The sequence below is a fragment of the Rhinopithecus roxellana genome, chromosome 6 (assembly GCF_007565055.1).
Source record: "Rhinopithecus roxellana isolate Shanxi Qingling chromosome 6, ASM756505v1, whole genome shotgun sequence".
NCBI lineage: Eukaryota > Metazoa > Chordata > Mammalia > Primates > Cercopithecidae > Rhinopithecus > Rhinopithecus roxellana.
Window position 1 is genome coordinate 15379929 of NC_044554.1, and position 27841 is coordinate 15407769.

Genomic DNA, 27841 nt, shown 5'->3' on the forward strand with positions numbered 1-27841 from the left:
GGGTTAGCATTTTATTACAGGTGGCCAGGGTAAGGCATCTGAGGGGTGTAACCATTAAACAGAGGCCCGAATCGTGTAAGAGAGCTAACCGAGCAGAAGGACTAGCCAGCATCAAGAGTCATACCCACTGGTGTTTGGGTGGCCACAGCAGCCCTTATGGAAATGTCAGTACTAAATGATGTTTTACTTCTTAAGTGAGAAGGGCTAGTTAGAGGGTCTGTTTTTCCTACTTTTTTTTCTGAATGACAGCTGAGGTTAAAAGAAATGAGTCTGAATCACAAGACAGCAACTAGGCTTTTGAGTTCACATATACTTCTAACATAAGGGATACTTTTAATAGTTGGTGATTATTGATGAACTAATTGATGAATTGATTGATTAATTCATCATCTTGGCCTGGCTTCCTATGACAAAAGTGGGAAGTTACTTGTCTATTTTTTCTAAATGATACTAGGGACAGTAGTATTTTAAATAGAACCAGAGTAAAAGTAGATACCTATTTCAGTTGTAGTTTTCGATTAGGTAAAGTAGTGCCTAGATCAGACCAAGTTTACAATAAAATATTTGTTAGAATTATACTGATGAATCTCTCCAACATTAAAAGGTAGCAACTGTTTAGAAATATCTGTCATTCTTTTTATTCCTTCGTTTTTAAATAACAAATACTGGGTACTGTTTTACACTGGTAAATATTATTTCTTTATGGTAAAATTGTAACTTTAGAAATAGTTTTTTGTTTGTTTTGCTTATCTGAGAGGTCAAATTTTTGTAAAAAAGAAATAGATTTGCGGTCGGGTGTGGTGTCTCATGCCTGTAATCCCAACACTTTGATAGGCTGAGGCAGGCGGATCACAAGGTCAAGAGATCGAGACCGTCCTGGCCAACATGGTGAAACCCTGTCTCTACTAAAAATACAAAAATCAGCTGAACGTCGTAGCACCCGCCTGTAGTTCTAGCTCCTTGGGAGGCTGAGGCAGGAGAATTGCTTGAACCCATGAAGCGGAAATTGCAGTGAGCCAAGATCACGCCATTGCACTGCAGCCTGATGACAGAGTAAGACTCCATCTCAAAAAAAAAAAAAAAGAACTAGATTTGCAAGCCATCACGGAATGTGTTATTTAGGAAGCAAATATTAATTACATGCATATCTTAAATTTATGATTGCAATATTATATCAGGTTAATACTTTTCACATAATTGAGTTGGAAAATGCTGGGATATTAGTTTTCTTAGAATGTAACATTTTTAGCTCTCTTTATAGTGCCTTCCCATAGTTTTTTTTTTTTTTTTTTAAGCAAATACATAATAAAGAAATTCTTTAGAAGGTTAATTTTTGTGTATTTCTTTTGAGCGCCCAGTTAGGAAGTTCTCACGTTGACCTGGGTGAACGATGATCTAAGGAGGTGGTGGTGAAGGGAAAAAACGGGTATAAATTTAATAAATATGTAGGGCTGGGTATGGTGGCTCACACTTGTAGTCCCAACTACTTGGAAGGCTGGAGTGAGAGAATATCTTGAGCCCAGGAATTTGAGGCTACACGAACTCTGATCCCACCACTGCACTCTAGCCTGTGCAACATAGTGAGACCCCTGTCCATAAACAGATGAGCAAAAGGAGGGTCTACAGGTTTGGGTGACAGGCTATGAGGGCAGGGAAAGGAGAGGAATGGTCAAGGATGTGCAGAGAAGTGATGCCCAAGTACACATGGTATTTCTTCTTGGTTCAGTTTTTCTGTAATCTTCTACCATGGTAAAACCTGAGAGAGAGTTGAGATGATGACTAGCAGCGGGGTTAAAGGCTCAGTCCTTTTGGTTTTTCTCTCTTTATCAAAAACAAGACCATTATGGCCTTAAGTCATGAGCCTGAGTAGAAGCAACAGGACATAAACCCGTCCTAATACATTCATGTACCCTGTGAAAATGTAGCACTATTGAAAAAAAGAAGAAGAAGAAGAAGAAAGAGTGTTTTGTACACCAGGAGAAGTATAGTGAAGTAGTCGAAAGCATGGATTTATATCTACTCCATTCTGAATCTCATTTGTTAGTAGGTGTCCTTGGGTGAAATTTTTAACCTCTTTACCTTCGTTTCCTTACTTGTAAGGTAGAAATGTCTATAGCAGGGCCTATCTGTTCATAACCCTATAATTGTTCTCTTGAGTTGCTGGAAATTTTTTTGGATGGGTACTATTAAAATTCTAACTAATCAGATTTTCTGGTTTCTTTGGATGCTTGGAACTGCACAATTAAATTTTTAACTCCACTCTAGCAACTGTATAGACCTTACGAAGTGTACCACTTTTCCTAATCTGTCTTACTAGCCTACTCTCAGAGCAGCTCCTTTTTTTTTTCAACAAGTAAAAGGAGATTCTTCTCTTTCCCTACTAGTATATTTGCCAGTGATGCTAACAAATAGATGGGCTACTCAGTTAGGTCTCAGTTTTCATATTGTTATTGAATTAATAGCATGTCCAGTAAAGAGTAGGGGAATAGCCAAAAGTGAAAGAAACTATAGAGGAAAAGTGTATTGTAAGTTCTTTAGTAAGTAGTAGTTGAATTTAATATTTAGTCCATGAACAAATATGATCAGGCATTACCTCCTTTTTCTGGGATAAATGAATTTTAAAAATAAATTTTAGAAATATTCAATCATAGCTAAACTTTATTAAATAGTATGCACCAGTAACTATTTTCTAGGTACTTTTCTTGTGTTAACGCCTTAATTTTTACAACAGTTCTGTGAAGCAGTTGCTGTCATTTTTCACATTTTACAAGTGCGGAAGTTAGGACACAGAAAGAGTAAGTGACTTGCCCAAGGCCACACAACTTAAGACGTGTCAAAGGTCACACATCTTAGAAGTGTCAAAGCTCAGATTGCAACCCTGGCAGCCTGTCTCCTCTATCCATTCTCCTAACCCTACACATACTGCCTCTCTGGAAGATATGTTATATCAGAGGCAATTTTACTCTAAAAAGTGGAGTACAGAATTATATAGAATTGTGAGTAGTGCTAATAAGCATTGAATTCATTATCATGTAGGCTTCTCTCAAATAAGAAAAATTAAGTATGATCTGTTAAAGGCTAGGTGATACATTATAAGATACACCTACCATCAGATTTTTCTCGTTACTTCATCATATTACAAATTAGAGAACCATTTTTCTATAAGGTTACAATTTTATTATATTTCTTCCTAAACACCAATTTAGGTTTTTTGGTTTGTTTGTTTGTATTTGGGGTGGTGTCATTCAAAATGAAGAGACACACAGAATATTTGGTTACTGGAAAATCAATACTTTTGATTTTGACTTACTAAGATTAATATGCCCATTTAAGAGGTAAGAATGAAGTATGTGAGGTGATGGATGTGTTAATTGGCTGATCTAATCATTCTGGAATGTATACATATAACAGCACACTGTACCCCATAAATCTGTGCAATTATTATAAATTAAAAATTAAATTAATAAAAAATATTTGAGAGTAAGAGGAAAAGGGCCACAAAGGAGACTCAGAAGCAATGGCCAGTGAAGCAGGAGAAAAATCAAGAGGGTGGTGGAAGTGTAGAGAAGAGAACATCCCAGAAATATCAGATCAGCCTTGACAAATCCTGCTGCAAAGTCACATAACCTGAATTTGGGAAAGCAATCTGTTGATTTGGCAGCATGAACTCCCCAGTGACCTGGGGACTAGCCAAGAGGGGTATCAACGGAGTATTTGAGAGTAGAAGCCTGGATGGAGTGGGGAAAAGAAAATAGATTGTGAGAAAGTGGAGGCAATCACTGGACGGCCAACCCCTTGGAGAAGTTTTGCCCGAAAAGGGAGCAAAAGTAGGAAGGGAAGGAGCAGAAGGTGGGGGCATAACATCGAGAAAGTTTTTTGTTTTTTTTTTTTAAGATGGAAGATGAGTTGTATATTGTTAGATGTTTGTAAGATAATAGACATTATCCAGGAAATTCATTGGGAGAAATTGATGATGCAGGAGGAAGAGTGGAGGACTCTTAAGAAGCAAGGCAAGGTGGGATCTAAATAGACCACATGAGGAAGTTAACCTTTGATTATAGCAGAAATATTTCATCCACCGTAAGAGGAGGATGGCAGAAAACACTGGTAGGATGGTACGTGTGGATGAGGGCATTATAATCTGTGTTCCTATGTTTTGTAATTACATGTTTTACATTGTTAACCTAGTAAGAATGAACTTACACATAGGATTTTACATTAAAATGCTAGAAAAGTTTTAAAAGCCAGAATTTTTATATTTAACTTGATCATACAAAGGAAGTTATTAAAATGACAAATTCATAGGCACAATTGATAACAATTTGCCTTATATTTTATGGGGTTGAGTAAACAATATGATAGTGTGACAGTTGCTATGACTGTAGGTTTATCTTTATCATTCACCAATTTATTTGTCAACTTAAAATCAAGAATTGATAACCAAGACCACTGGAACCATTTACCTTTCACAAAAAAAAAATCCTTCCTTCCCCCAAACTGGGGGCATAGAAGTATTCTGTGTGCATCAGTGTGTGAGGTTCTCAGACTGTGTGGGGACCTCAGTAAATTCATGATGTTTGCTAATTTTATTTATGACTACCAAACCTTAGAAACCCTTAGTCACTTTTACCCTTGTTGAGGGTAAAAATGAAGTATATGGGCTTTGCTCATTTGCCTGAAAGTACAAAAGAAAGTGCTGCATTTGTAGACCATTTAAGTTCATCAGTTCCTCTCAGACCACACCTTGATAGCCATGATTCTCCATTACCTTTCCTCCTTCAACAACTCCTTAAATTCTTAAAAAATTGCTGCCTCAGAGTGAGGGATTACATTGGAAGTGACCTGAAGGAGGAAAATGAACAGGCAAGTAAGATGATATTTTGCATTTGACATTTGAAATTGTCCTTCCTTTCTGGTTTTAAATTTCAACTTTGGCAATAAATATCTCTGATTTAAGAGAGGAAATAAAGAAGTGCCTGTTACAGGTGCTGCCTGCTTAGCATTGCCTCCTCACTCCCTAAGAAGGTACCTTAAGGGGTGTTACAGTGTCTGGGCACAGGGAGCCAGGAGTGACATTAAGCACCTGGATACATGACAAAGGGATGAGCAATGACTAACTCTTTCCTCCTCTCACCCCAGACAGAGTCAAGCAGCCATTTCAATCTAGGCAAGAACAAAACATATTCTGCTGACCAAAGTCCATGGGACAGTGGGATTGCAATTTGGAGGGTTTGTGTGAAGAAAAAACTTACCCAGTTATACATACAGCAACACCGGGCGGGAGTAGGGAATCATTTATCATTGGCCTGGTATGTTTGGAAGGGTAATCTGGTGAGAGTGGCCTCTGAGTGAGGCAGATTTCCAAAGCTGAGGGCTCTCTTGGGAAGTGCTCCTTCCAGCTGGTACCTTCCACCTCAGTTCCTCTGGCATGGGCAGTGCCTCTCCACTGGCTGACCACTCATACCCTGAGCCCCAATCATGGTCTTACAGTTGTCCACCCCTCTGTTGGAATCTCTTTGCCTTTTTGGTCATCTTTTTATATATGAAGGCTTCAAGATAACCCTGGGCTAGTTCTGTTTCTCAGGGTACACATTTGATCTGTAGGAACTGTGCACCTTTACCCCACTGGGGATGGAAGTGCAGCTTTTCCCTCAAAGGACTGAGGAATTGTTATAAGCACAGAGGTAACACGATTCCGCTGACTTGCAGAAAGAGCGCTGGCAACACTAGCTGGGTGAGAACCGGTGAGGCTGGGACAGGGAGACTAACTATTCACTATCACTATTGCAGAGATCTGGCAAGAGCCAGGGAGAGTCCCTTGACATAGCAAGGAAGAGATGCATTCAACAAAAACTAATGTTTTAGATATAAGAAAATGTTACTGAATGGCTGAGGAAAAGTGAGTCATCTGCTGGGTGCCTTTTTATTTTCTAGATGCATAAAAAAGTTAACCTCATGACACTGAGATGGTGGCATAAGAAAATAGACAAGAGAAGTCATATTTGTCATCAAGGCTATATTTTGACACATTTTTTATTTTTGTGTGTATCAGCTTTCCTTCTCTTTCTTAATTTGTAAACAATTCGCAAGAAATTGCATTCTGTAAGGAACATTTTTGGTTATCATTTGTTGAATGCTTTCCTTTTGCAGAGACTTGCCTTATACATTTGCTTTTAAGTAGTTTATGGTGTGTAAGACATAAAGGAAGCACACGAGTAACATTTAAATTCTTGAGGCTAATTTGAACTTTCCTTCAAAATCACAGATTCTCTGCTAGACCTCATTCTTGTTTGTATTGAAGTTTGTCCTACATAATCCTTCCTGTCACCATTTCCAGTCGCACAGTTTGATATTTATTTTAAGCACCTGCTCATGAAAAGTAGAATTTTAGCAACAATTAAAGTAGCATAAGGAGGGTTTCCATTTGAGATCAGTGCTGCTCGGTAGCTTTCCTTTGAATATCCTTTTCTTTCATGCTTTTTCACTTACGTTTTGGCTGTGAGAATAAATCTAGGAAAACTGCTGTTTGGCCTTTTAGTACACTGCCAGTTCTGGCAATTACAAACTAACTGGTTTTGTACTAAACGCCACTGAGATAAAATAAATGAGTCTGATTAAAGCTTGGAACCCCTGAGCACTACAAATGTAAAATTTTCAACAGAAGCCATTTGCTGAAACTGAGGCTCCTCTAGCAGATGGGTGAAAGTTAAACATAAATCGCACTATTTTTTTTTCTTTTGGTTCAGTCGTTTTAAAGATAGTATAAAAATTTGTGCTACATCCATTACAATACTCTTCTGGCAAATGTTTCAGGGCTGTTTTGGGCATTCTGAGAGCTTTGAAATTGGAGTCGTGCTATGCTTTATTATATGAATTCATTCAACATGTGGAAACAGATTCTTATCAGCTTAAAAATTTTCTTTGGTGCTAGTGTTTCCACTATTGAAAATAATCATGATAAATAATCACCAAATATTCACAAAGGGACATAATCTGTATTTGAAATCTGTAATGCTGGGCTATGGGAGAGTAATACAAATCACATCCGTAATAGGACTCATTCATTTAGTATTTGAGTTTTCTTTACAGTATTTTAGTTTCTCATGTACTGTCTCATCATTTAGATAATACACACACACAAAAAGAATGGTGTTTTTATTCTTCAGTGGAATGACTTATGTACCATTTAATGTAATCACTCCTAATTGATATTAACTTGCAAGAACCATGATGACCTTATTAGCCATCCCATAATACTTAGTTATTTCTTGGCATAGCACTAAGTATTTATTTTACAATTTAATTTAGTAGTTCATGTATCTCTAAAGAAATCTCCAATTTTTATTTATTTATTTATTTATTTATTTATTTTTATTTATTTATCTCCTTTTTTTCTGGTTCCTAAGATTATTTATCAAATGATAGTTACCAGAAGAGATCACAGGAAATTTCAGCATCGTTAGAAGAATGGGGAAGTTACCAGACAAATATCTAATAGTTTAAAGGTTATCTAAAATATTTATCAGAAAAGATAATATGTATTTGCCTCATTTTTTAACCTTGAAATTTATTGTTATTGCTATTTACAGGATCAGGTTCATGTCGCTTTAGTTATTCAGACCCCAGCATCATCGTGTTATATGCCAAGAATAACTCTGCGGACTGGATTCAGCTAGAGAAAATTAGGTTTGTTGTAATTTAAAGTATTTTCTTAAATTCTGACATAGATGGAATTCTACTCTCCTATATGCCTTTAATCTAGCACCAACTTTTTCTTTAGGGTGAAAAGGACTCTGGTTGTTAATTATGTTGAATTCTATGGATGCGCATATTATGACCGACCCTGTTCGGAGAAGATATTATTAAAAGTGTCATTTTCCATTCAGAACTTCCTCCTGTCAGCAGTACTTATAACAAATTATGTTTGGTAAAAGTAAATTTGCGATCATAGCTTTTATGCTAACATTCTCCACAAAATAATATCACCACCCATTGCTCTAGGTGGCCTAACTCCGGCCTGCCTTATGGTCTGGAAGTACATCAGATGACTACTTAAATCCCTTCCAGTCTGTGATGATACTGAGTTAATAGCCACAGGGCCCTTCATCTAATCTCCAGTTCTGTCACATCCTTTCTAACTTCCCTAAGGCCAGTTCTAAAATTCTATTGTCATAATTGTGATGTGACTTGTAATTACATATTACATTTTCTTTATTAAAAAATATCCCTCAATAAGAAAATAAGGTAGGATGCTTGAGGATGAAGAAATTCGTTCATGTGAAAAAGATTTGGCTAGATTAGCAAAACTCAAATTATGTTTGCCACTACTGAAGAGTTTAAACCGTGAAATAAAATTCTAAATGGATACTTAATTTTAGGTATAAGATATTTAAAGGAAAAAAATAGCTTAAACTTTTATAAAGTGATTATTATGATTGGGTTAGCTCTTAAGTTAGCATAACCTAAGTGGAATATTTTCTTATCAGTTTTGTGACAGCTTTCTTTTTTTCTACCAGCTATTCTCTTTATTATAGTTCCATATTAAAAGAACTATTATTTAGGGTAGTAGAATAAATATTAGGCTGTCAGTATAATACTAAGCCAGTTTGTCTAAAGTTTCTTTGGTAGTGGTGTTTAAAAATAATAATAATAAAAACTTTACAAATCTTTAGTCTAACCAAAAACCGAGAAAAGTGTTTCTAACTCATGGATTTTAATACATTGTCTCTCTCTGTGTCAGGACAAAATATAATGTATGGGCACCTGATACAAACTGAGCGCTGACATACTGTGACAATTTTATAACAGAACATTTTGCTATTCTTTGTAATTTCTAGTAGTTATGAAAATGCATTCATATTAAATATTTCTATAAATGGCTTTAAACAAAGAAGCATAAATATTGAAAATTTACCTGTATTTCCATTTTTCCATTTTTTTCTCTTTCTAGTATGCTATATATCATAGTTTAAGTAAATTATGGTACATATTTCTTGCTGGAAAACAGCTACAAGTTTTTGATATGATGAACAATGAAACTACATATTTACTTAGAACATATAAAGATTGTGTTCAGCGGAACCCATCTATTTTTCACTAAATGGTACTTTAAGTTTTAGGCCATGTACCAAACCAATGCAAATTTCCCTTACCATTGGAGGTTAGAGTGAAAGTGCTCCTAATCACTACCTAAATATATTCTCTTCATCAACTTCAATTCTTTGGGAAGTTAAAAGCATAGTCATCATGAAATATTTTAAAAGAAAAGGGAATTGATTACCCCCAAAGGTAAGGTACACCATCTATAACTATGGTGACAATTTTACAGATATATATGTGCTTCATTGGTGAGTGAGAAATATGGCTCTTCTCTAGTCCTTTCAAAACTGATTTATGACAAGCCCAGGGTACCGCTAGTTTGCATTTTAGTACCACTTTTAATCTTAGCAAAGGCAATCATTTTTACTACAGCAGGTTTCTACTTTGGTGGAAGAAAATGTTTAATAAAAATATTATATTATATAGCAGAAGGATCTAGATTCTAGTAGAGGTAATATAGAAAATCATGTTATATCATGTTTTTAAGGATGATCTATATGAAATGGTGAGGTATTATAAGTGAGAGCATTTAATTATGGCAAATCTCACATTTGATACAGACTAAACATATGAAAACATATCTGGTTAGTAGAAATAAAAATAATTTAGATTGATTATTAAACATATTGCACACAGTGGTTTCTAATAGGTGAATAATTTCAAAGTAAGAATCAACATTAAGATCACAGCTTTGCCAGGCACGGTGGCTCACGCTTGCAGTCCCATCACTTTGGGAAGCTGAGGCAGAAGGGATCACTTGAGCCCAGGAGTTTGAGACCAGCCTGGGCAACATAGCAAGACCTATTTCGATAAAAATAAAAATAAAAATTAGCTGGGTCTGGTGATGGATGCCTGTAGTCCTAGCTACTCAAGGAGGGAGGATCACTTGAGCCAGGAGTTCAAGATGACAGTGATCTGTGATAGCACCACTGCTCTCCAGCCTGTACAACAGACCAAGACCCTGTTTCAAAAAAAAAAAAAAAATCACCCTTTTATACTTTTTCTCCTTATTATTGAGTAACCTGTTTTAGATTGTATGTTTGCCATGTGCAAAAAATTGTGCTGGATATACTTTGTGATTTGTAATTTTTTTACATAAGCCATAAGAGTATGTGCCATTTTCTCTTTAATTTTTCCCTTACTGACTTACTTGAGCATACTTAGTGCCTGACTTGTGTTCCATGTAAACCTTTTGTAGGTATTTATTACTTGAACTGTCATCATTCCATATGAAAATCTTAATAGTCAGCAAATATTAAAAGATTTAAGGGCTACGAGATTGTGGGTATTTTATCGGTAATAAATATAACATTCTTGAGATCATGAAACTACAACCTTAAGAAACAAAATTCATCTCTAAGAAAGAAAAAGTCAACATTGCTGAACTTCCCATCTCTCTCTATGTTCCAGAGCCCCTTCCAATGTCAGCACAATCATCCATATCCTCTACCTTCCTGAGGATGCCAAAGGGGAGAATGTCCAGTTTCAGTGGAAGCAGGAAAATCTTCATGTAGGTGAAGTGTATGAAGCCTGCTGGGCCTTAGATAACATCCTGATCATCAATTCAGCTCACAGACAAGTCATTTTAGAAGATAGTCTCGACCCAGTGGACACAGGCAACTGGCTTTTCTTCCCAGGAGCTACAGTTAAGGTTAGAGCTCTTTTTGGTTTGGGGGTTGTTTTAATCCTTCATCTCCTTTCTAAAAGTGAAGCTCAATAAACCAAATTGTATAAAGATAACGATTTTACCAAAACAACTATTAAAAGAATAGATAATATACTTAAATAGATAATTATTTAAAAATGTGGCTATTTCAGATAATATACTTATTTATCTTACCGGACCTTTTAAGGATGGAGAGTCATTGGTATAAAACATTCACTTATTCATTCATTTAACAAGTATTTTTGAGAACTCACTGTGCCATGTACTGGACTGAACCCAGAGAATATAACCACAAAAAGTCAGATGTGTCTCTTCCTATTGTGTGGATGTCAGTTTAGTTGGGGGGAGTTAAATATGTCAACATGCAAATACGAAACAGCCTAATGGTTATGATTTGCTGGGAAAGTTCAGAGTATTGAGAAAGTACAATATAACAGTACCAAATGCAGACTTGGGGGTTACAAAGGCAGGGTAGGAGAAAAGGGACTCCAAGTAGAGACTCAACAGTACTTTAGAGTTGACCAGGTAGGAGGAATCATGTATCTAGATTTATAAATCAGATACATTAAGGCTGGGTTGTGGGCTGTGTGTGTCCCTCCTCCTCCCCAGGATTCATACATTGAAATCCTAACTCCATTACAATGGTATTAGAGGTGGGACCTTGGGAGGTAATTAAGTGACAAGGGTACAGACACTCCAGAAGCACATTGAGAACCAGAAAGTGGCCCTTATTGAACACCAAATCTTCCAGTGCCTTGGTCTTGGACTTCCCAGCCCCCAGAACTATAAGAAATATTTGTTGTTTAAGCCACCCAGTCATAGTACTCTGTTATAGCAGCCCAAACTAAGGCTGGAAGGTGAGAGCACAAAGTAAAAGTCTTAGGCAAAATTCAGAATAGTTGTCTAATACATTTTAAGTTGAGACTTGTGATAGAAAAGTCTGAAGACATGGCCAGTGACAAGACCTTGAAGATCTTGCAAGAGTCTGTAGAGTTTGAATTTTTATCTTGAAGGTGATAGAGAGCCACTGAGGTGCTTTAAACAGGAGCCAATCATATTTGTTTTTGAAATATCCCTTTGAGGATAGAAGACGGAATGGAAGGAAGAAAGAGTGCATCCAGAGAAACCAAATAGGAGGCTTCTTATAGTAGTTCAATGGGAGATCATATTGGCCAGAATTAGGAGTGAGAGGATGGAAAAATGTGGCTATTTCAGTTTTTAGGACAGGGAACAGAAAAGGTTGGGGACATATTGAGAAGATGAAAGAATGTTAGATGTCAGGGACAAGGTGTAGGCAACTGGGTAGACAGGTGCCATTCATTGAAAAGGAAACATAGTGAAGAAGCAGTTTTGCTAGAAGTTGGTGAGTCCCTTTGGACATATCAATTTTGATTATCTTGAGGGAAAACAAGAAGAATGATTTGATGGGAGGGTAGATATTTGGGTGAGAAGCTCAGAGAAAGATCCAAATTTGGCAATCATTAGGCTTATGAATGGGAATTGAAATCATGGGCTTGCCTGCCCGGAGAGTGCATGGAATATGAAATTGCACTTGGGTGATATGAAAATGCCATGAGACCCTCAACTGTATCCTCTCAAGTTTCTAACATATGAAAATAAAATACAAACACAGCTTGGAGAATTTTTTAAAATGTGTCTCACAGCTACAGAACATCCCGAGCTAGAAAGGGGTGAGGATCACAAGAAAAGTAGCAAGTAGAATAGAAAGATCAAGAATGCTCACCTCCTTTTAATAATAGAGTTGAGCACCAGAAAAACTATTACAAATTATTTGGTGAACCCTCAACACAGGAACTCTCCTGATGCAAATGACTTCTTGCTTAACAAGTCAAACCCTAGTCATGTTGCTTTGATTTGAAAGTATACTAATTGACGTTAAGAACAGGCATTCTCTTTGCTCAATACAAGCAGTAAACCATATGGAAATTTATTCTGACAGAATCTGAAGTCATGGCTCCTTAAAGAGCCATGGATTTCTTTTGTATGAGTCTAGAAAAAAACATTTGTCAGAATAGCCTATGTCATATCCCACTACCACTTGATTAAAAGAGGAATTTCTGCTGTCATTGTTCAACATTGGCAAGCAGATGCAAAAACCCAGGAGACCTCAGGGCCTGGGATTCACATTTTGCCATGATGATCATTTATCATTTGGTCTGAGTACCCTTTATGGCATAAATGTACTTTCTGTTTCATTTTACAAGCCATTACACTAATCTAATTAGCTATTCGGTTTCTCATTGCATGTATTTGGTACCACCCATGATAAAAATGCATGAAGTGTGGTTTTGCTTTGGTAGTAATTTTGATTATATTACAACTTTATATGGAATATGCTTTGCTTTGTGGTCCCTCATCCTACTCATAAGCTTTCCAATCACACGTTTGAGACTTGCCAAGTGACCTATGTCTATTAAGGAAAAAAAATCATTGTAGTAATGATTTATAACATTATCTTTGATGTGGCTATTGGATAGAAATTTTTCTCTGATGTTTCTTTTTAAAACTTCAAATAAATGCATTAATAAAATCTAAGAATTTGTCATTTTAATTCATTTACATGACTGCCCTTTTTTTTGGTTTCACCATCTGAGAATGAAAGAATTGCTTTTGCCAAGTGATTTAGAATTCTAGAAATAAAAATTGTTTCTTTAGACTATATGCAACTTCTTTGTCAAATATTGTTTCTTTACTTGACGGCCTCTGAGGTGAAAGCTAAATACAGCAAATTAGAAAGCATATCTCAGTGTTCCTATTGGTCACAAGGTGTGTTTTAAGCATTGCTTTATTTTGGACTTTTAGTTTTTAGAGTTGTATTATTTGTTCAACCTACTCATTAAATGTTTCCAAGATGGCCAGGCACAGAGGCTCATGCTTGTAATCCCAGCATTTTGGGAGGCCAAAGTGGAAAGATCACTGGAGGCCAGAAGTTTAAGACTTGCCTGGACAACATAGAGAGACCCTGTCTCTACAAAAAAAAAAAAAAATTAGCCAGGCGTGGTGGTGCACACCTGTAGTCCCAGCTATGCCAGAGGCTGAGATGGGACCATTGCTTGAGCCCAGGAGTTCAAGGTGCAGTGAGCTATGATCTGAAAAAAAACAAAAAAAAATTCCAAGGTGTTTCCATCTTGATTATCTCAAAGAGCACATCTAACAGCAATGCTTAATTACAAAATGGAGCTATTTATGAAAAAATTTCCAAGCACAGTTAGGATTACCTTTGATCAAGTAATGAAAGCTACTTTTATTGAACACTTACTCTTCTAGGCACTCACTATTCCAGACGCACACACACATCATCATCATCGTCGTCGTTATCATCATCATCATCATCATCATCATCATCTCATTTAACTGGATCCTCATAAACCTTTAAAGAAGATGCTGTATTAGTCCCATTTTTCTATGTGTAAAGTGGAGCATAGAGGGTGTTAAATACCTTGTCCAAAATACATCTCTCACCAGTAGCAGGATAAGGACTCAAATCCAGGAACTGACTTTAGAACTCTTGCTCTCAGTTGCCACATAGCTTTGCTCTCACAAGTAGTGACTAACTGACATGTTTCTTGATTGTCTTGTGTTTCTTCCCAACATATACCTGTTAAATTATCTGCATGTTTTCTCCGCCATCACTCTCTGGCTGTAGGTTAAAAGATTCATGTTTTTCTCATGTCTCTTGATCTTGCTCCAGCTTTGTTTCATGCGTACCACCTGTTCCTTCCTCCAGAAGACTGATTTTGTTGTACGTTACAGTTTAACAAGTGCATCCCAAGCACTGTTTGCTTCCCTTTCTTCCACATCGTAACAGCTGATTTTGTTTTCAGAATTCTAGTCACTGGCTCATCTTAGGCACTGATGGGCAACCTATTGTGTATTTAAGGAGGAATAAGTATTAAAATATTTCCTTTATGAAGGCAGGGGGTGTTTTCAGTAATCTACAGAGGAGGTGAAATAGAGTAGGGGCCTTGGAACAATAAAGAAAGAGAAATCAACAGTCTAATGTAGCCAACTGCCTGGCAAGATGTTGGAACCAAGGATCATCCAAAGGGATGCCACTGGCAAAAACTCTAGCATCATTCCTTAACACATACTACATTATGCTGCCTCCGTGCTTAAGACCTTTGATGACTTCCTATGTAGGCCTAGAGGATACAAGCCAAAATCCCTCACTTATAATTCAAGGCCCTTTCCAATTTTCATCCAGCCTAATTTTCTTTTCCTTTTTTTTTTTTTTTTTAATCTTTTTTCATCCTTTATTTTTCTTTTAATTTTCCTGGATTTTGTTATATTTCTTTTATATATGCATACTTTAAGTTCTGGGATACATGTGCAGAACATGCAGGTTTGTTACATAAGTGTATGTGTGCCATCGTGGTTTGCTGCACCTATCAACCCGTCATCTAGCTTCTAAGCCCCACACGCATTAGGTATTTCTCCTAATGCTCTCCCTCCCCTTGCTCCCCAACCCCCTGACAGGCTCCAGTGTGTGATGTTCCCCTCCCTGTGTCCATGTGTTCTCATTGTTCAACTCCCACTTATGAGTGAGAACATGTGGTGTTTGGTTTTCTGTTCCTGTGTTAGTTTGCTGAGAATGATGGCTTCCAACTTCATCCATGTCCCTGCAAAGGACATGAACTCATTCGTTTTATGGCTGCATAGTATTCTATGGTGTATATGTGCCACATTTTCTGTATCCAGTCTATCAATGATGGGCATTTGGGTTGGTTCCAGGTCTTTACTATTGTAATTAGTCATCCAGCATAATTTTCATCCTCATCTCCTGATCCACTGTGCTCCAGCGTCACAAATACAGCCAACTCAGAAATTGTTACTTGCATTCCTTTAGGTGTGGTTTTCCACATGTCTTTATTCCATTCCTAGTAATTCCCCTCCATCCTTAGGGGCTCAGTTCAAATGCCATTGTCTCTGGGAAGTTTTGCATAGCTAATATCTCCCTCCTCTTTGTGCTAGTGAAACCATTAAGTTTAACAAACAGGACTTGTCAGGATGGAGACAGGTGACAGAAAAAAAATGCCACTCTTTTTCCACTGGTCATTCAAATTTGCTGTGGCAGCTCCTTTATCCCTGCCCTCTTTGCATTAAACTGGGATAGCTCCTAAGACTGCGGATAGACCAAAAGAGTCATCTAGTTACTTTAGTCTCTCAGATAGCTCAGTTCACTATCAATATGATCAGTTAATGATGATAATGCAAGCTCCAGATTTCATCCACAGCTGCTCACCTCCAGCATTGGAGGTGGGGACAGTAATCAGCTCCTTCTCCCTCCTCACTCACCACCCCCAATCCTAACTAGTTTCAGATTCTTAACCCTCCAGGGTTGGATCTGGAAGAAGAAGACAAGGCAAGAGGCATGTATTATTGTGAGCTGGCATTGATTCCAGGGCCTGGCAAGTGATCAAAACTGGCTTTCTATTGAATCTACCAGTAGGTTCTCTGGAAATCCTCCCACTCTTCACCAAAGCTAGGGCTCACTCACCCCAGCATCTCTCACGCAGGTCATGCATGCTTCCTCTCTTAGCATTGCACCTCTGGCTAATGAATACAACATTTTTGTGCTGAGGGCTCCTTGCCCCTTCATAATCCCACTGGGGCAGGATCTTAGACAGCCTAGAAAAGCTGGAAAAAATATCAAGAGGATCTAATTTATAAGACAGGAAGATTAATTTTTAATTCAGTGATGACTTAAAGACACTGCAAATGTTATGAAAGAGACTGGATATAACACAATTGTTAAAACTGGTCTGGGTTCAAATCTTGGCTTAACCATTTGTTAGCCATGTGGTCTTGGGTTGTTGCAGGAAGTCAGGGACCCCTAACTGAGGGACCAGCTGAAGCCATGGCAGAAGAACAAATTGTGAAGATTTCATGGACATTTATTAGTTCCCCAAATTAATACTTTTGTGATTTCTTATGCCTGTCTTTGCTGTAATCTCTGAACATAAATTGTGAGGATTTCATGGATACTTATCACTTCCCCAGTGAGTATCCTTGTGATTTCCTATGCCTGTCTTTACTTTGGTCTCTTGATCCTGTCATCTTCTTTGTAAGCTGAGGAGGATGAATGTCGCCTCAGGACCCTGTGATTGTGTCAACTGCACAAATTGTTTGTAGAGCATGTGTGTTTGAACAATATGAAATCTGGGCATCTTTAAAAAAGAAGAGGATAACAGTGATGTTCAGGGAACAAGAGAAGTAACTTTGAACTGGCCACCAGTGAGCCGGACGGAAACAGAGCTATATTCCTCCTCTTTCATAAGCAAATAGGAGAAATATTGCTGAATTCTTTTTCTCAGCAAGGAACATCTGTGAGAAAGAGAATGTGCCCTGAAGGTAGGCCTATAGACGGCCCCTTTTTAAGGCGTCCCATCTTTTATGGTCAAAGCCGATGGGATGAAATAAGCCCCGGTCTCCTATAGTGCTCCCAGGCTTATCAGGTGGACAAAAATTCCCACCTAATAAATTATGGTCAGACGGGTTGTCTGCTCTCAAACCCTGTTTCCTAATAAGATGTTATCAATGACAATACGTGCCTGAAACTTCATTAGCAATTTCAATTTCACCTCATCTGGTGATCCTGTGATCTCGCCCTGCCTCCATTTGGTTTGTGATATTGTATTACCTTGTGAAGTATGTGATCTCTGTGACCCACACCCTATTCGTGCACTCCCTCCCCTTTTGAAAATCGCTAATAAAAACTTGCTGGTTTTACGGCTATGGGGGCATCACGGATCCTGCCGACATGTGATGTCTCCCCTGGACACCCAGCTTTAAATTTCTCTCTCTTGTGCTCTTTCCCTTTATTTCTCAAACCAGCCTAGACACTTAGGAAATAGAAAAGAACCCGTGTTAAACATCAGGAGCAGGTTCTCCTGATGTTGGGTAAGCTATTTAACTTCTCAGTGTCCTTGCCTATAACAGGAATAAAAATAGCATTTGCCTCATGTTGTCATGACTCAATAAGAAAATATTAAATAATAAATACTGTTAAAGTATAGTAGTTTTATTAACTACAAATGATTTTTTGTTTTTATTTTTTAGTTTTTATTTCTATTTTTTGAGACAGAGTCTTCCTCTGTCACCCAGACTGGTATGCAATGGCATGATCTCGTCTCACTGCAGCCTCCACCTCCCAGATTCAAGTGATTCTCATGCCTCGGCCTCCTGAGTAGTTGGGACTACAGGCGTGCGCCACCACACCCGGCTATGTTTTGTACTTTTAGTAAAGATGGGGTTTCTCCATGTTAGCCAGGCTGGTCTTGAACTTCTGACCTCAAGTGATTCACCTGCCTTGGCCTCTTAAAGTGCTGGGATTACAGGCATGAGCCACTGCTCCTGGCCTACGAATGACTTTTTTAATGCTACTGTCAATAAAACAAGTGAATACACAGAGTAGTGAGTATGTGAACTCTCCACTGCTGATCTTAAAAATAATGTTGACAGTGGCAGGTCAAATAGGAAAGATAAAAATAAACCATTGTCATTCATAGTACATTTTACTCTTGTCTTCTTTAGATATTTCTGTTTTTGGCGGGGGGAATATCTAAACCATTTCATCCTAGCCTATTCTTGTTTATCTCAGGTAGGGAAGAATGATATAGGACCAAATATGGTAATTAGCTTCAGGACTTTATATGATTTGCAGAATTGCAATTACAGTTCACCAGTTTAAATCGGCCCTAGGTTCGTAGAAGGCTTTACCATCTGTTGACGTTTTTTAGTAATTAATATGAAGTAGATGTATAACACTATCAGCTTTTAATGTAGAACCTGGCCTTATATTTGTTGTGCTTTTTGAATTGGGGTTGGAAAGCTGAGGAGGACTGTAAATGGTTACAGAATTAATCTATTCTTCTATGTCACCATCTGTTTCTCCTCCTTTCTTTTTCCAAGTCCATGGCCTTGCCTGATTCATCTTGCAGTGTTTTTACAGAGAACTTCCCATGTGGAGGAAAAGGTGTACCACATTCCTATCCTTCTTCTAATTACCATCATAATTTTTTATTTCCCACAAATCCCTAAGCAGCCCTTTGTTCACTACCAAGGAGGTAGGGCTTTAAATACCAATAAATATAGTGCTACAAGTTCAAAAGCTCCCCAGAACCCCACCCTCATTAGTAATCTCCCAGAGTAAGCAGCTCATGCACTCAGCAAAGGAAGGTGCCTGAAACTCACTCAGTATCAAATCACCTGTCGCAATTGTTGTTAACGATGACTTTGCCCTCTTTCACAGAATATTGTATCTTTCTTTGTATTTGTGTACATGATTTCCAGAATAATCAAGTATATTTTTCCAGCTGCTCCTATTCTAAAGATAAGGGATACACTGTATCAGCTCATCATCTGCAGTTACTAGAATAGCTATTCCTGCCAGGCAGTGCCTCTGTCACGTGGCTGTGGGTGTTTGTTCTACATTTAAGAACGAAAGGCACATTCTTCCTACCCATAGTGGGGGAATGATTAATCTCAAGGAACATCTGGTGCACCAGCTCTGTGAGAATGGTCTTGGTTTTGCCGTCAAGGATTAAAAGATATGAACTGATTTTTTTTCACTCCTTCCATTTACAGCATACAGTAACAAGATTCAGCATATCACCTTGAGCAGAATTCTCATATCCAGGAATGATACTTGCAGTGGCATGAGCACTACATAGATACTGGATAGTAATGAATAATAATAACAATAAATAGTAGTAACCATAGTTATGATAAATAATAGTAATAATAATGATAGTAAAGTATTGATAGCATTTCATGAATGCTTTGTAGATGCCAGCACCATGAGGAAGATCTTGCCATACAGTTTTATATCTAGAGTAGATGGACATTGTGTGTCTGTAAAAACCCTGGATGCTCAGTGCTTAATTTTCCTTAGTCACTCTTGAAACATCTGGGCAAGTCCATCAAAGTCATCTCTTCCCAACCTCTCAAATACACATCCTGCAATCTGAGAATATTCTTAATTTTAAGTTGAAAGAAAAACATTAGATGTAAGTTTTCAGAGGGTCAGCCTGGAGCTGCTGCAGCTGCCTGCTTTCTACAAGTTATCAGTCTCCACAAGTTTCCACAAGTATGCAGCCCACCAAGAGCTGCAAAGGTCAGTGAAGCGCGTCGCAGAGAACCCAGGAACAATTGATTTGGAAAGAGCTGTGAGCAGGGCTTTTTGTTTTTATTTATTTATTTATTTATTTTTGTTCTGTTTTCCTCATCCTTTAATAATACCCCATGAAGCAGTATTTCTGAATGGATCAATATGCCGTGGAAGTGGATACTGGTCTGGCAGCTGCTGCATTTTGTTTGTTTATGCTCATCTTTGGTGGCAGCCAAAATTTTTATTTTGAAAGCATGAATCATCCTTGAACACTTGGTGTGTGTGTGTGTGTGTGTGTGTGTGTGTGTGTGTGTGTATGTTTTCAAAAGAGAAAAAAGGAGTGCTTTGCTCACTCACAGTTAATAAATGTTTGTATCTGCTCAGCTATCCTGGTTACCCTCAGCTTGCAAAGGCATAAATCACTGGTTTCTGTCAACTCTGGAAATGACCTACAGATTAAATGCAGATCACGGTGAGATAGGTGCTTTCCACATATTTTTTTATTTTTAAGAAATCTTCCCACTCTGATGGCTGTGCCTGCACCTGCTAATCTTTTTCTATTTATTACCCTAGTTCATTGTGTGGATAGCAAAGAATTCCAGATTACCCTTTCTACACATTTATGTCAACTTGTTTTAAGAAGTAAATCAGCACTAAATGATTATTCTGTTATGAAGATTTGTCCTTTAGAATAGGCTGTGATTTGATCACGTGTATTTAAAAGAAGTTTTATTTTTAAAAAAGTAATTTGTTAAATTTTGCAAACTAATATCAAGGATTTGGAGTAACTAAGCTACTGAATTTAGAAGGGTCATATCTTAATGTTTCCTCTACTACTACTTTGAATTTGACTGCCTCGCCATTATTACCTTTACTATTGATAAATATCCAATAATAAAGACAATCTTTCTAGTTTAACAAACATCAAAAGGCCCTAATGAAGATGACAGACATTAGGTAAATCAACGACCAATTAAGGGGAAGCATTAAGTCTGAACACAAGAGTCTATTAATTTTCTGTTGTTCTTGTACCTTATGCATTTGCCAAATTCATTGTCCCAGTGGATACTAGGCAAGTCTCCAGTCCTGAATAAGAGCTGAATCTTTTATTCTGGGCTTCTGCTGTCACCCATCTAGTACTGTTGTCACAATTGCTGAACCATCAATGGAGAAAAAAGGTCGTTATATCAAATTATGAAAAAATAATAATTTGTCTGAAAAATTTAGCCTTAACACGAGGTAAGGCTAATGAAAAAAATCTAAGACAAATGGTGAAAGGGAAGATCACACTCAAGGTAGAATTCACCTTTAAACCTACTTTTTTGGAGTATAACCCCCTGGCACAGCAATACTATCATACCTAATTCATCTTCCAAGCAATGTTCGATTGGGCACCTCAGAAAAAGGTTTCAGCAATTCATTTGATGGTTTTATGTTCTGACAATATACAGGACAAATAAGAGAAAATCAGATTTACTTTTCAGAAATGTGCTTTGCATTATCACTGTACTGGAAACCATCTAGTGTGTAACTTGAGGGATTTGAGTGGTGGCTTTCTGATGAGGATAAACCTGAGCTCAGTTAGACTTGTGGCTAGTCCATGTTCCCATGTCTTTTTTCATTAAGAATCAGAATGTTAACTGTGGTTTTCTGGCCAGATTCCAGCATGGTTAATTGCATGCTGTCTACCTAAATTCCCTTTGCTTGGGATGTTCTTCACTTTGGATCATATTGCTCTTATTGTCATGTTTCCCCCAAGAGGTGGGTACATGATATTGTAGAATGAGCCAGAATATAATTTGTTAAGCTAATAAGAGTACTTTGGGGATGAAGGGTTAAATGTAAGTAGTGTGCTTTTCACAATTCCCCCCAATGAGGCCTATTTGTACAGTAATTAATGTGGAATAACATTAGTGAAACATGGAAATGAGCCAGATCACCATGACAAGAGTGGCAATAGCACAGAAACAACTAATTTTGATAATTTATACAGAAAATAAACATTTAAACAAATATGCAGAAGCTCCCTGCCTAATGCATCTTTTGCCTTATTTATTTATTTGGTCCGAAACTGACACATTCAATCACTAATTGAGTTAACACAATATTCAGTAGGTGAAATTTATTCCAAATGAATGATAAAAACAGTTACAGTTTCTGTCATCTTTGTACCTAGCATGGCACCTAGAACAATAGCTTGCATAGTGACATTCATTTGTTAAAGTAAGGTTTGTTAATGAATGAAGATGGGGGCAAAAAAAAAAAAAAATCAGGAGGGAAATAGTGTTTACAGATTTCCTAAGATGCAGCAATCTTTAGGCATGTTCTCTGCAGTATTTTATCTAATACTCACAATTATCCCCATTTCACAGATGAAAAAACAGAGGCTCGGAGATGCCAAATGACTTCCCCAAGATCAAACAGCTTTAACTTTCAAAGCCAGTTCTATTTTACTATAAAACCCAACCACTCCATGTTATCTTGCAGCCTCCCATGCTGTGCCTGGCATCTTTGCCCTTAATTTGAGGAGGCAAGTCTGAAAACCTCTAACACTGTGAAAGTCAAGTTGATCCCCAAAGACAAGGTTAACAACAGCCCTATGGAATTTTACATTGTTATCTGCCTCTCATTACTCCAATTCAAATCTGTCACTATTGCCGTTTTAGAGTTGTCATAATTATTGCCAAGTGATTATATACTTGTCATAAAATATACCGTAAATTGAATCTTTAAAAATTGTAGTACAAAGTAGTTCAAATGTGTTTAATGAATCCAGAAATTAATGAGAAAAAACACTCTTTAGGCTCCCTAAAATTGACTCACCATGGTTGAATCTATTGTGTTGACTAGAGAAAATGTACTTCAGCCCTCCTGCACCTGCACTGTATTTATAGCCGAGTTTCCAGTTTTTTAACTGGCATTAAATTACCTAGAAATTGAATGTGTGGAAAATGATAGAAATTTATTTTGCCTCATGAGAGAAATCATTCTCTTTCTGTTTTAATTTTTCTTTTAATGTAGCATGAAAGTCTATACCTTTAAAGTCTGTTAGACTGGGATGTAGGAAATGTATTATTTCTATATGATAATGGGTATAGCATAGTAAAAGACTTGAAATACACAATAATACATAGACTATAAATTAGTCAGTTTCCAACGGTTCTAGCACACATCTCACTTTAATACAGAAATTCCTATACCAATATATTTCATTTCCAGCCAGACAGTGGCCAATTTATGACTCTGCCAACAATGCCATTTTAATTAATTTTATTCATCTTATTTCTCTTTCCTCTGTTCCTCATATCTCATCTGTTTGCATTGCCTAGATTTTAATTAAAAAACCTCTCCTCTCTAAGGAGCAATCTGAAGTGGCAAAAATAATCACTTAAAATATTACAGTCATTAAAAAATTGGCTGTGGTGGAAGCCATGCATTTTCAATTTTCCTACAAATGATGTTTTAGCTTCCTTTTAAAGCGCACTTTGTATTTGAATTGTCTGCCACCAGCCAGCTTGGCTATCAAAAATGGTCTTCCAGCTGGGTGGGCTGAGTGACAACTCCTTAATGGAGGAAATGGATGGCTCTCTGCTCATGTGGAGGAGAAGGCATACCAGGCAGATTTCATTCCATCTGCCACCAGCTCTCTGCAAGCTGGCATTGCCCAAATGCCCAATATCCTCATTCCAACAAAAAGGATATCGTCAAAAAATAAATGGTAAGGCTACAGATGCCTGAAAGAATCATCAGGGTCATTAGACCCCAGGGAGATCATATTAAGAGGTGCCTCGGTGTTCATCTTTGATGAAAACCTAATAAAACAATGGTGGAGGCAAATGTAAGCACTTTTACAAGTACAGAGGTGAAGTGATTAACATTTTCAGCAGAGTATAGGGAGTAACCTTAGAAAACTACTATCCTGAATTGTGGCCAAGGACTTGTTATATTGAGGAATTTGCACTGATGTTTCCTGTTGATGATTTTCTGAATGACAAATTCTTGTCACTTAGTTACACTGCGTTCTGCTTGTCAAGTAAAGGAAATCCATTTAGTAGCAAAGTAGGAAAATATTTTTGATTGACAAAGAGAAACACGTAAGAGCCATACTTAAGGGACTTTAGAAATCGGTAATCTGCTAGTACTTAGAAGTATAAAGTGTATGTCATTGATCAAGGCTAAACAATGAAACAAGTACAAACAATTATAATTATATAATAATGTACATTAGAAGTGCTAGAAATAGAAATAAAAATTTAGAGCCAGCTGCAGAATTTATACCTTTATTTCACCCTGAATAGATGCTTAGTTGCTTGATGTATATTCACTGTATGTCAATCAAAAGCTGTGGCTCAGGAAGTCACATGTGATTTAGAATCATCTGCTAAAGAAAACCTGGTAGATTTTCATGATGCTCAAAATAAAATAGTCCTGATTTCCAAAAATTCTTGTTTTTTTCATATCAAGAGCTCATATGTCTTACAAAGTTACACATTTAATTGGTTTTGAAGTTGTTTAGAGTTTAATTGTTATTGCATACAAATGATAGGAGTTCAAATAGATGTTGAACAAAAATAGCTGGGTATTAAAATTGAGACCAATTTTTAAAAATTCTTTTCATACTTTCAATGATTTTTAACATAGTAGATCGATGTTATACAATGCAAACTTATCTGTAAGAAAAGTGGCATCAGACATCTTGCATTAAGTTTTCCTGTTTTAGGAATATTTGGTAATCTGCCAAAATTTGGAGGAGGCTTTTAAAGTTATAATTAATGATTCAGTCTGCCCTGAAGATGAATGAATGTTTGCAGTATTTTTGCCTGTTGTATTGTGGGACATAGTCTATGCATGTCACTAAAGGTTTTAAGTTGATCTGAAGAATTTTAATGACTATTCTGATGAAAAGTAGTTAAAAATAGACTGAAATGCTCTTCTATTTTTCCATCATGTTTGCTAGGCATATGGAATATAATAGCATATTTTTGGAAAAATATATATATTTAGAAATAATGATTATTTTGTAGCACTTAGAAGTTTCAGAATGCATCTCCTCATATATTATTTGTGCCACTAACAACACCTCTAGCAAATAGATATTATTGATTCCATTCTGCAACCTGAGAAACTGAGGCCTAGAGGGGTTAAATGGCTTCTGCAAAAACATGGAGCCATTAAATAGAGAAAATGTATTTCAACACATTTCTAATTCCAATCCTCAAACTCTTTGAGGGATTTCAGTCCTTATCATCTTAATTGTTTTTGGTTTCCAATTTTTATTCTTTTCCAATCTTATTTTCTTCAATTAATGTAGGTGCTAAATTTACTTGAGTTAGATTCTAGGAGAAAGCTCAAGCAATGCCTAACCAAGGAAGCCGTGGATTCCCATTCAGAGCCAGAAATGGCGATAGAAAACAAGCAAGGCCCAGGGACGCTATCTCAGTCTGAATGCATTCAGGCATAAATGTGTAGTTTGGAGAGCATCTAGGAAGTAGGCTAATTCCAAGACACCAAGCCCACTGTGACCAATCCTAAAACAGAATTAACATGAAATTCTAGCTTGTCTTGTAATTGATTTAGGCATTCTGTGAATGAGAACCCTAATCTGGCACCCCACCCTGGATAAGGCTCCAAAATACAGGGCCTATGATTATCAACTCCGAAAATGGAGACTCAGTACACCGATTGCTCTCAGATAGCTCAGAAATTCACTGGTTTCACAAAGACCATCCCCAGTTTTACAGGCGAAGTATACTATGGGCTCATATATCCTTAAAAGAGCATTTTATCACTGCAAACCTTGAGAACACTGGGTTCTATTCAGAATGGCAGAGGCAAAAATCATATCTTGGTCTCCTTAGCATGGTGGGGAGCAGAGCAAGCCATCTGCAGCTGTGTGGGTTCTCTGCGTCTCCAGACCCTGTTGCCTAGAGAGTGACAGTCCCATCTTGCTAAGAGACAGGGAACATCCAGCCATCTCCCACTGAGGGATGGCTGCTTCCTTTGGGTGTGTCACAGCCTTTCTTTGGTAATATATCACTCTATTAAGACTCTAAAGAAGAGAATATTCAAAGAGCAATACTTCACCCCCCTCCACACCCAAAAGTCGTTTATTATGATTTTCAAATATTGTGTATCATACATAATTTTATATACTGTTTTATAGAATTGGCAGCATAGTAGGTTTATTTGCACCAACATCACCAAAAACACATGAGCAGTGTATCATGCCATGATGTTATGATGACTATGACGTCACTAGGTGATAGAAATTTTTCACCTCCATTATAATAGTATAGGATCACTATTGTATATGCGGTCTGTCATTTACTGAAACATTGTTATGTGGTACATGACTGTATGTGTCTTAGAAAATCATGTTATATATCTTAGGCATACACAATAAATTTATCTTTTTTAAAAAAAATAATTACCTTAAAATGTATTTCCATGTCATTCACTCATTCATTTGTTGAACTATTTAACAAATATTTTTTAATGCCTGCTATATGCCAGGCACTGTGCTAAGACCTGGAATATAACAAGAAACAAAATGGACATTGTCCCTGCCCTACGGAACTCACAGTCCCTGGGCTTGACTGATAGGTTTTGTCCAATTGGTTTTTTTTTTCATCTGTTTCATTTTAAGAGTATATAAAACTTAAAAGAATGTTTGATATTTCATATATAACATTTCTCTTTATATTTCTCCTTTTTATTGTTTTAGCTTCCCATGACCAGCCCCAAGCATTTCTCTGTATATGACTTATTACCAAAAAATGTTAATGCAAACTTATAATAATTTTTTAAAGTAAATAACATTTACTACCTCCAGAGTTTGATCTTGCCTTTATTCTCTTCAAGCTGAAAAAAAATGTCATTAGAAGAAGTATCACAAGAAATATATTTTCTTTATTTTTTTATGTGTTCTTTTGGGGATTAACAAAGTTTGTAGTTTCCCAGTTCCTCATTTGGGACTGCATGCACTTTTTAGGTCTGCTCAGAAACTTTTACTCAGAAACTGGTTGAGAATATGTGATTATATCTGGGTTTACTTTGACCTTTTCTGCATTGCATATTTAGATTAGCTGGCTGTTCTACTCATATTCCATTTACAGATAAATTGTGAAAGACTTGAATGGCAAGTAAGAAATATATGGAATATTGAAAAGGTCAATGCTATTTAGCCCATAACCACAGAATTTAAAATACATGACAAGTCATTATCAAATTTAATTCCCACAACAAGGACAGTGGTAAAGATGGGAAATTATTCCAATTAAAATATTCTTGTTTCATATTGAAGACAGAGATGGCAAAACTCAAATGCCCTCTTGACTCCTTTTTTATAAGAACTTAGTAAGTTAGAAAGAATTTGTAATTGAATTAAATAAGGCAAAAAGAGGTAACAAGCTCTTTTGATTTGAGAGTCCATCATAGAGGAACTAATATAATAACTTTTCTAAAAACTCTAATTATACATGAGTAAGACAAATACAGCTACAAAACCAATTCAACAGCCACCCCATGCTTTCTTTTCATCTACAGCATAGCTGTCAGTCAGATGGGAACTCCATTTATTTCCATGGAAATGAAGGCAGTGAGTTCAATTTTGCCACCACCCGGGATGTAGATCTTTCCACAGAAGATATTCAAGAGCAATGGTCAGAAGAATTTGAGAGCCAGCCTACAGGGTAAGTAATTGCTATCTACCATGCTGTGTACGTAGCACTTACATTTATTCTACTGGACATGTTTTAAATGCATGTTGTTAAATGGCAAAAGCATACTTAGATCAATACTGATGATTCTTATCGCAGATAAGCCAAAAGGGGTGTACTTACCCTAAAGATTCTAAGTTTATAATTAACTATTTTTTGCATATTAAAAATGTGTGATTGCAAATGCTTTTAACTTCACTTGACTCACTTGTATCTCATTTTAGTTTA

The 27841-nt window shown here is 36.9% G+C and overlaps 1 protein-coding gene across 1 annotated transcript in view; it reads left to right on the forward strand.

The window, feature by feature from the left end:
- Positions 1-27841, forward strand: part of RELN (reelin) — a 521571-nt gene that overhangs the window by 265787 nt on the left and 227943 nt on the right. Inside the window, exons 9-11 of the mRNA XM_030933242.1 lie at positions 7590-7686; positions 10510-10750; positions 27441-27586. Of these exons, the coding sequence (XP_030789102.1) occupies positions 7590-7686; positions 10510-10750; positions 27441-27586 (484 nt within the window). The remainder of the gene's footprint in view (positions 1-7589; positions 7687-10509; positions 10751-27440; positions 27587-27841) is intronic.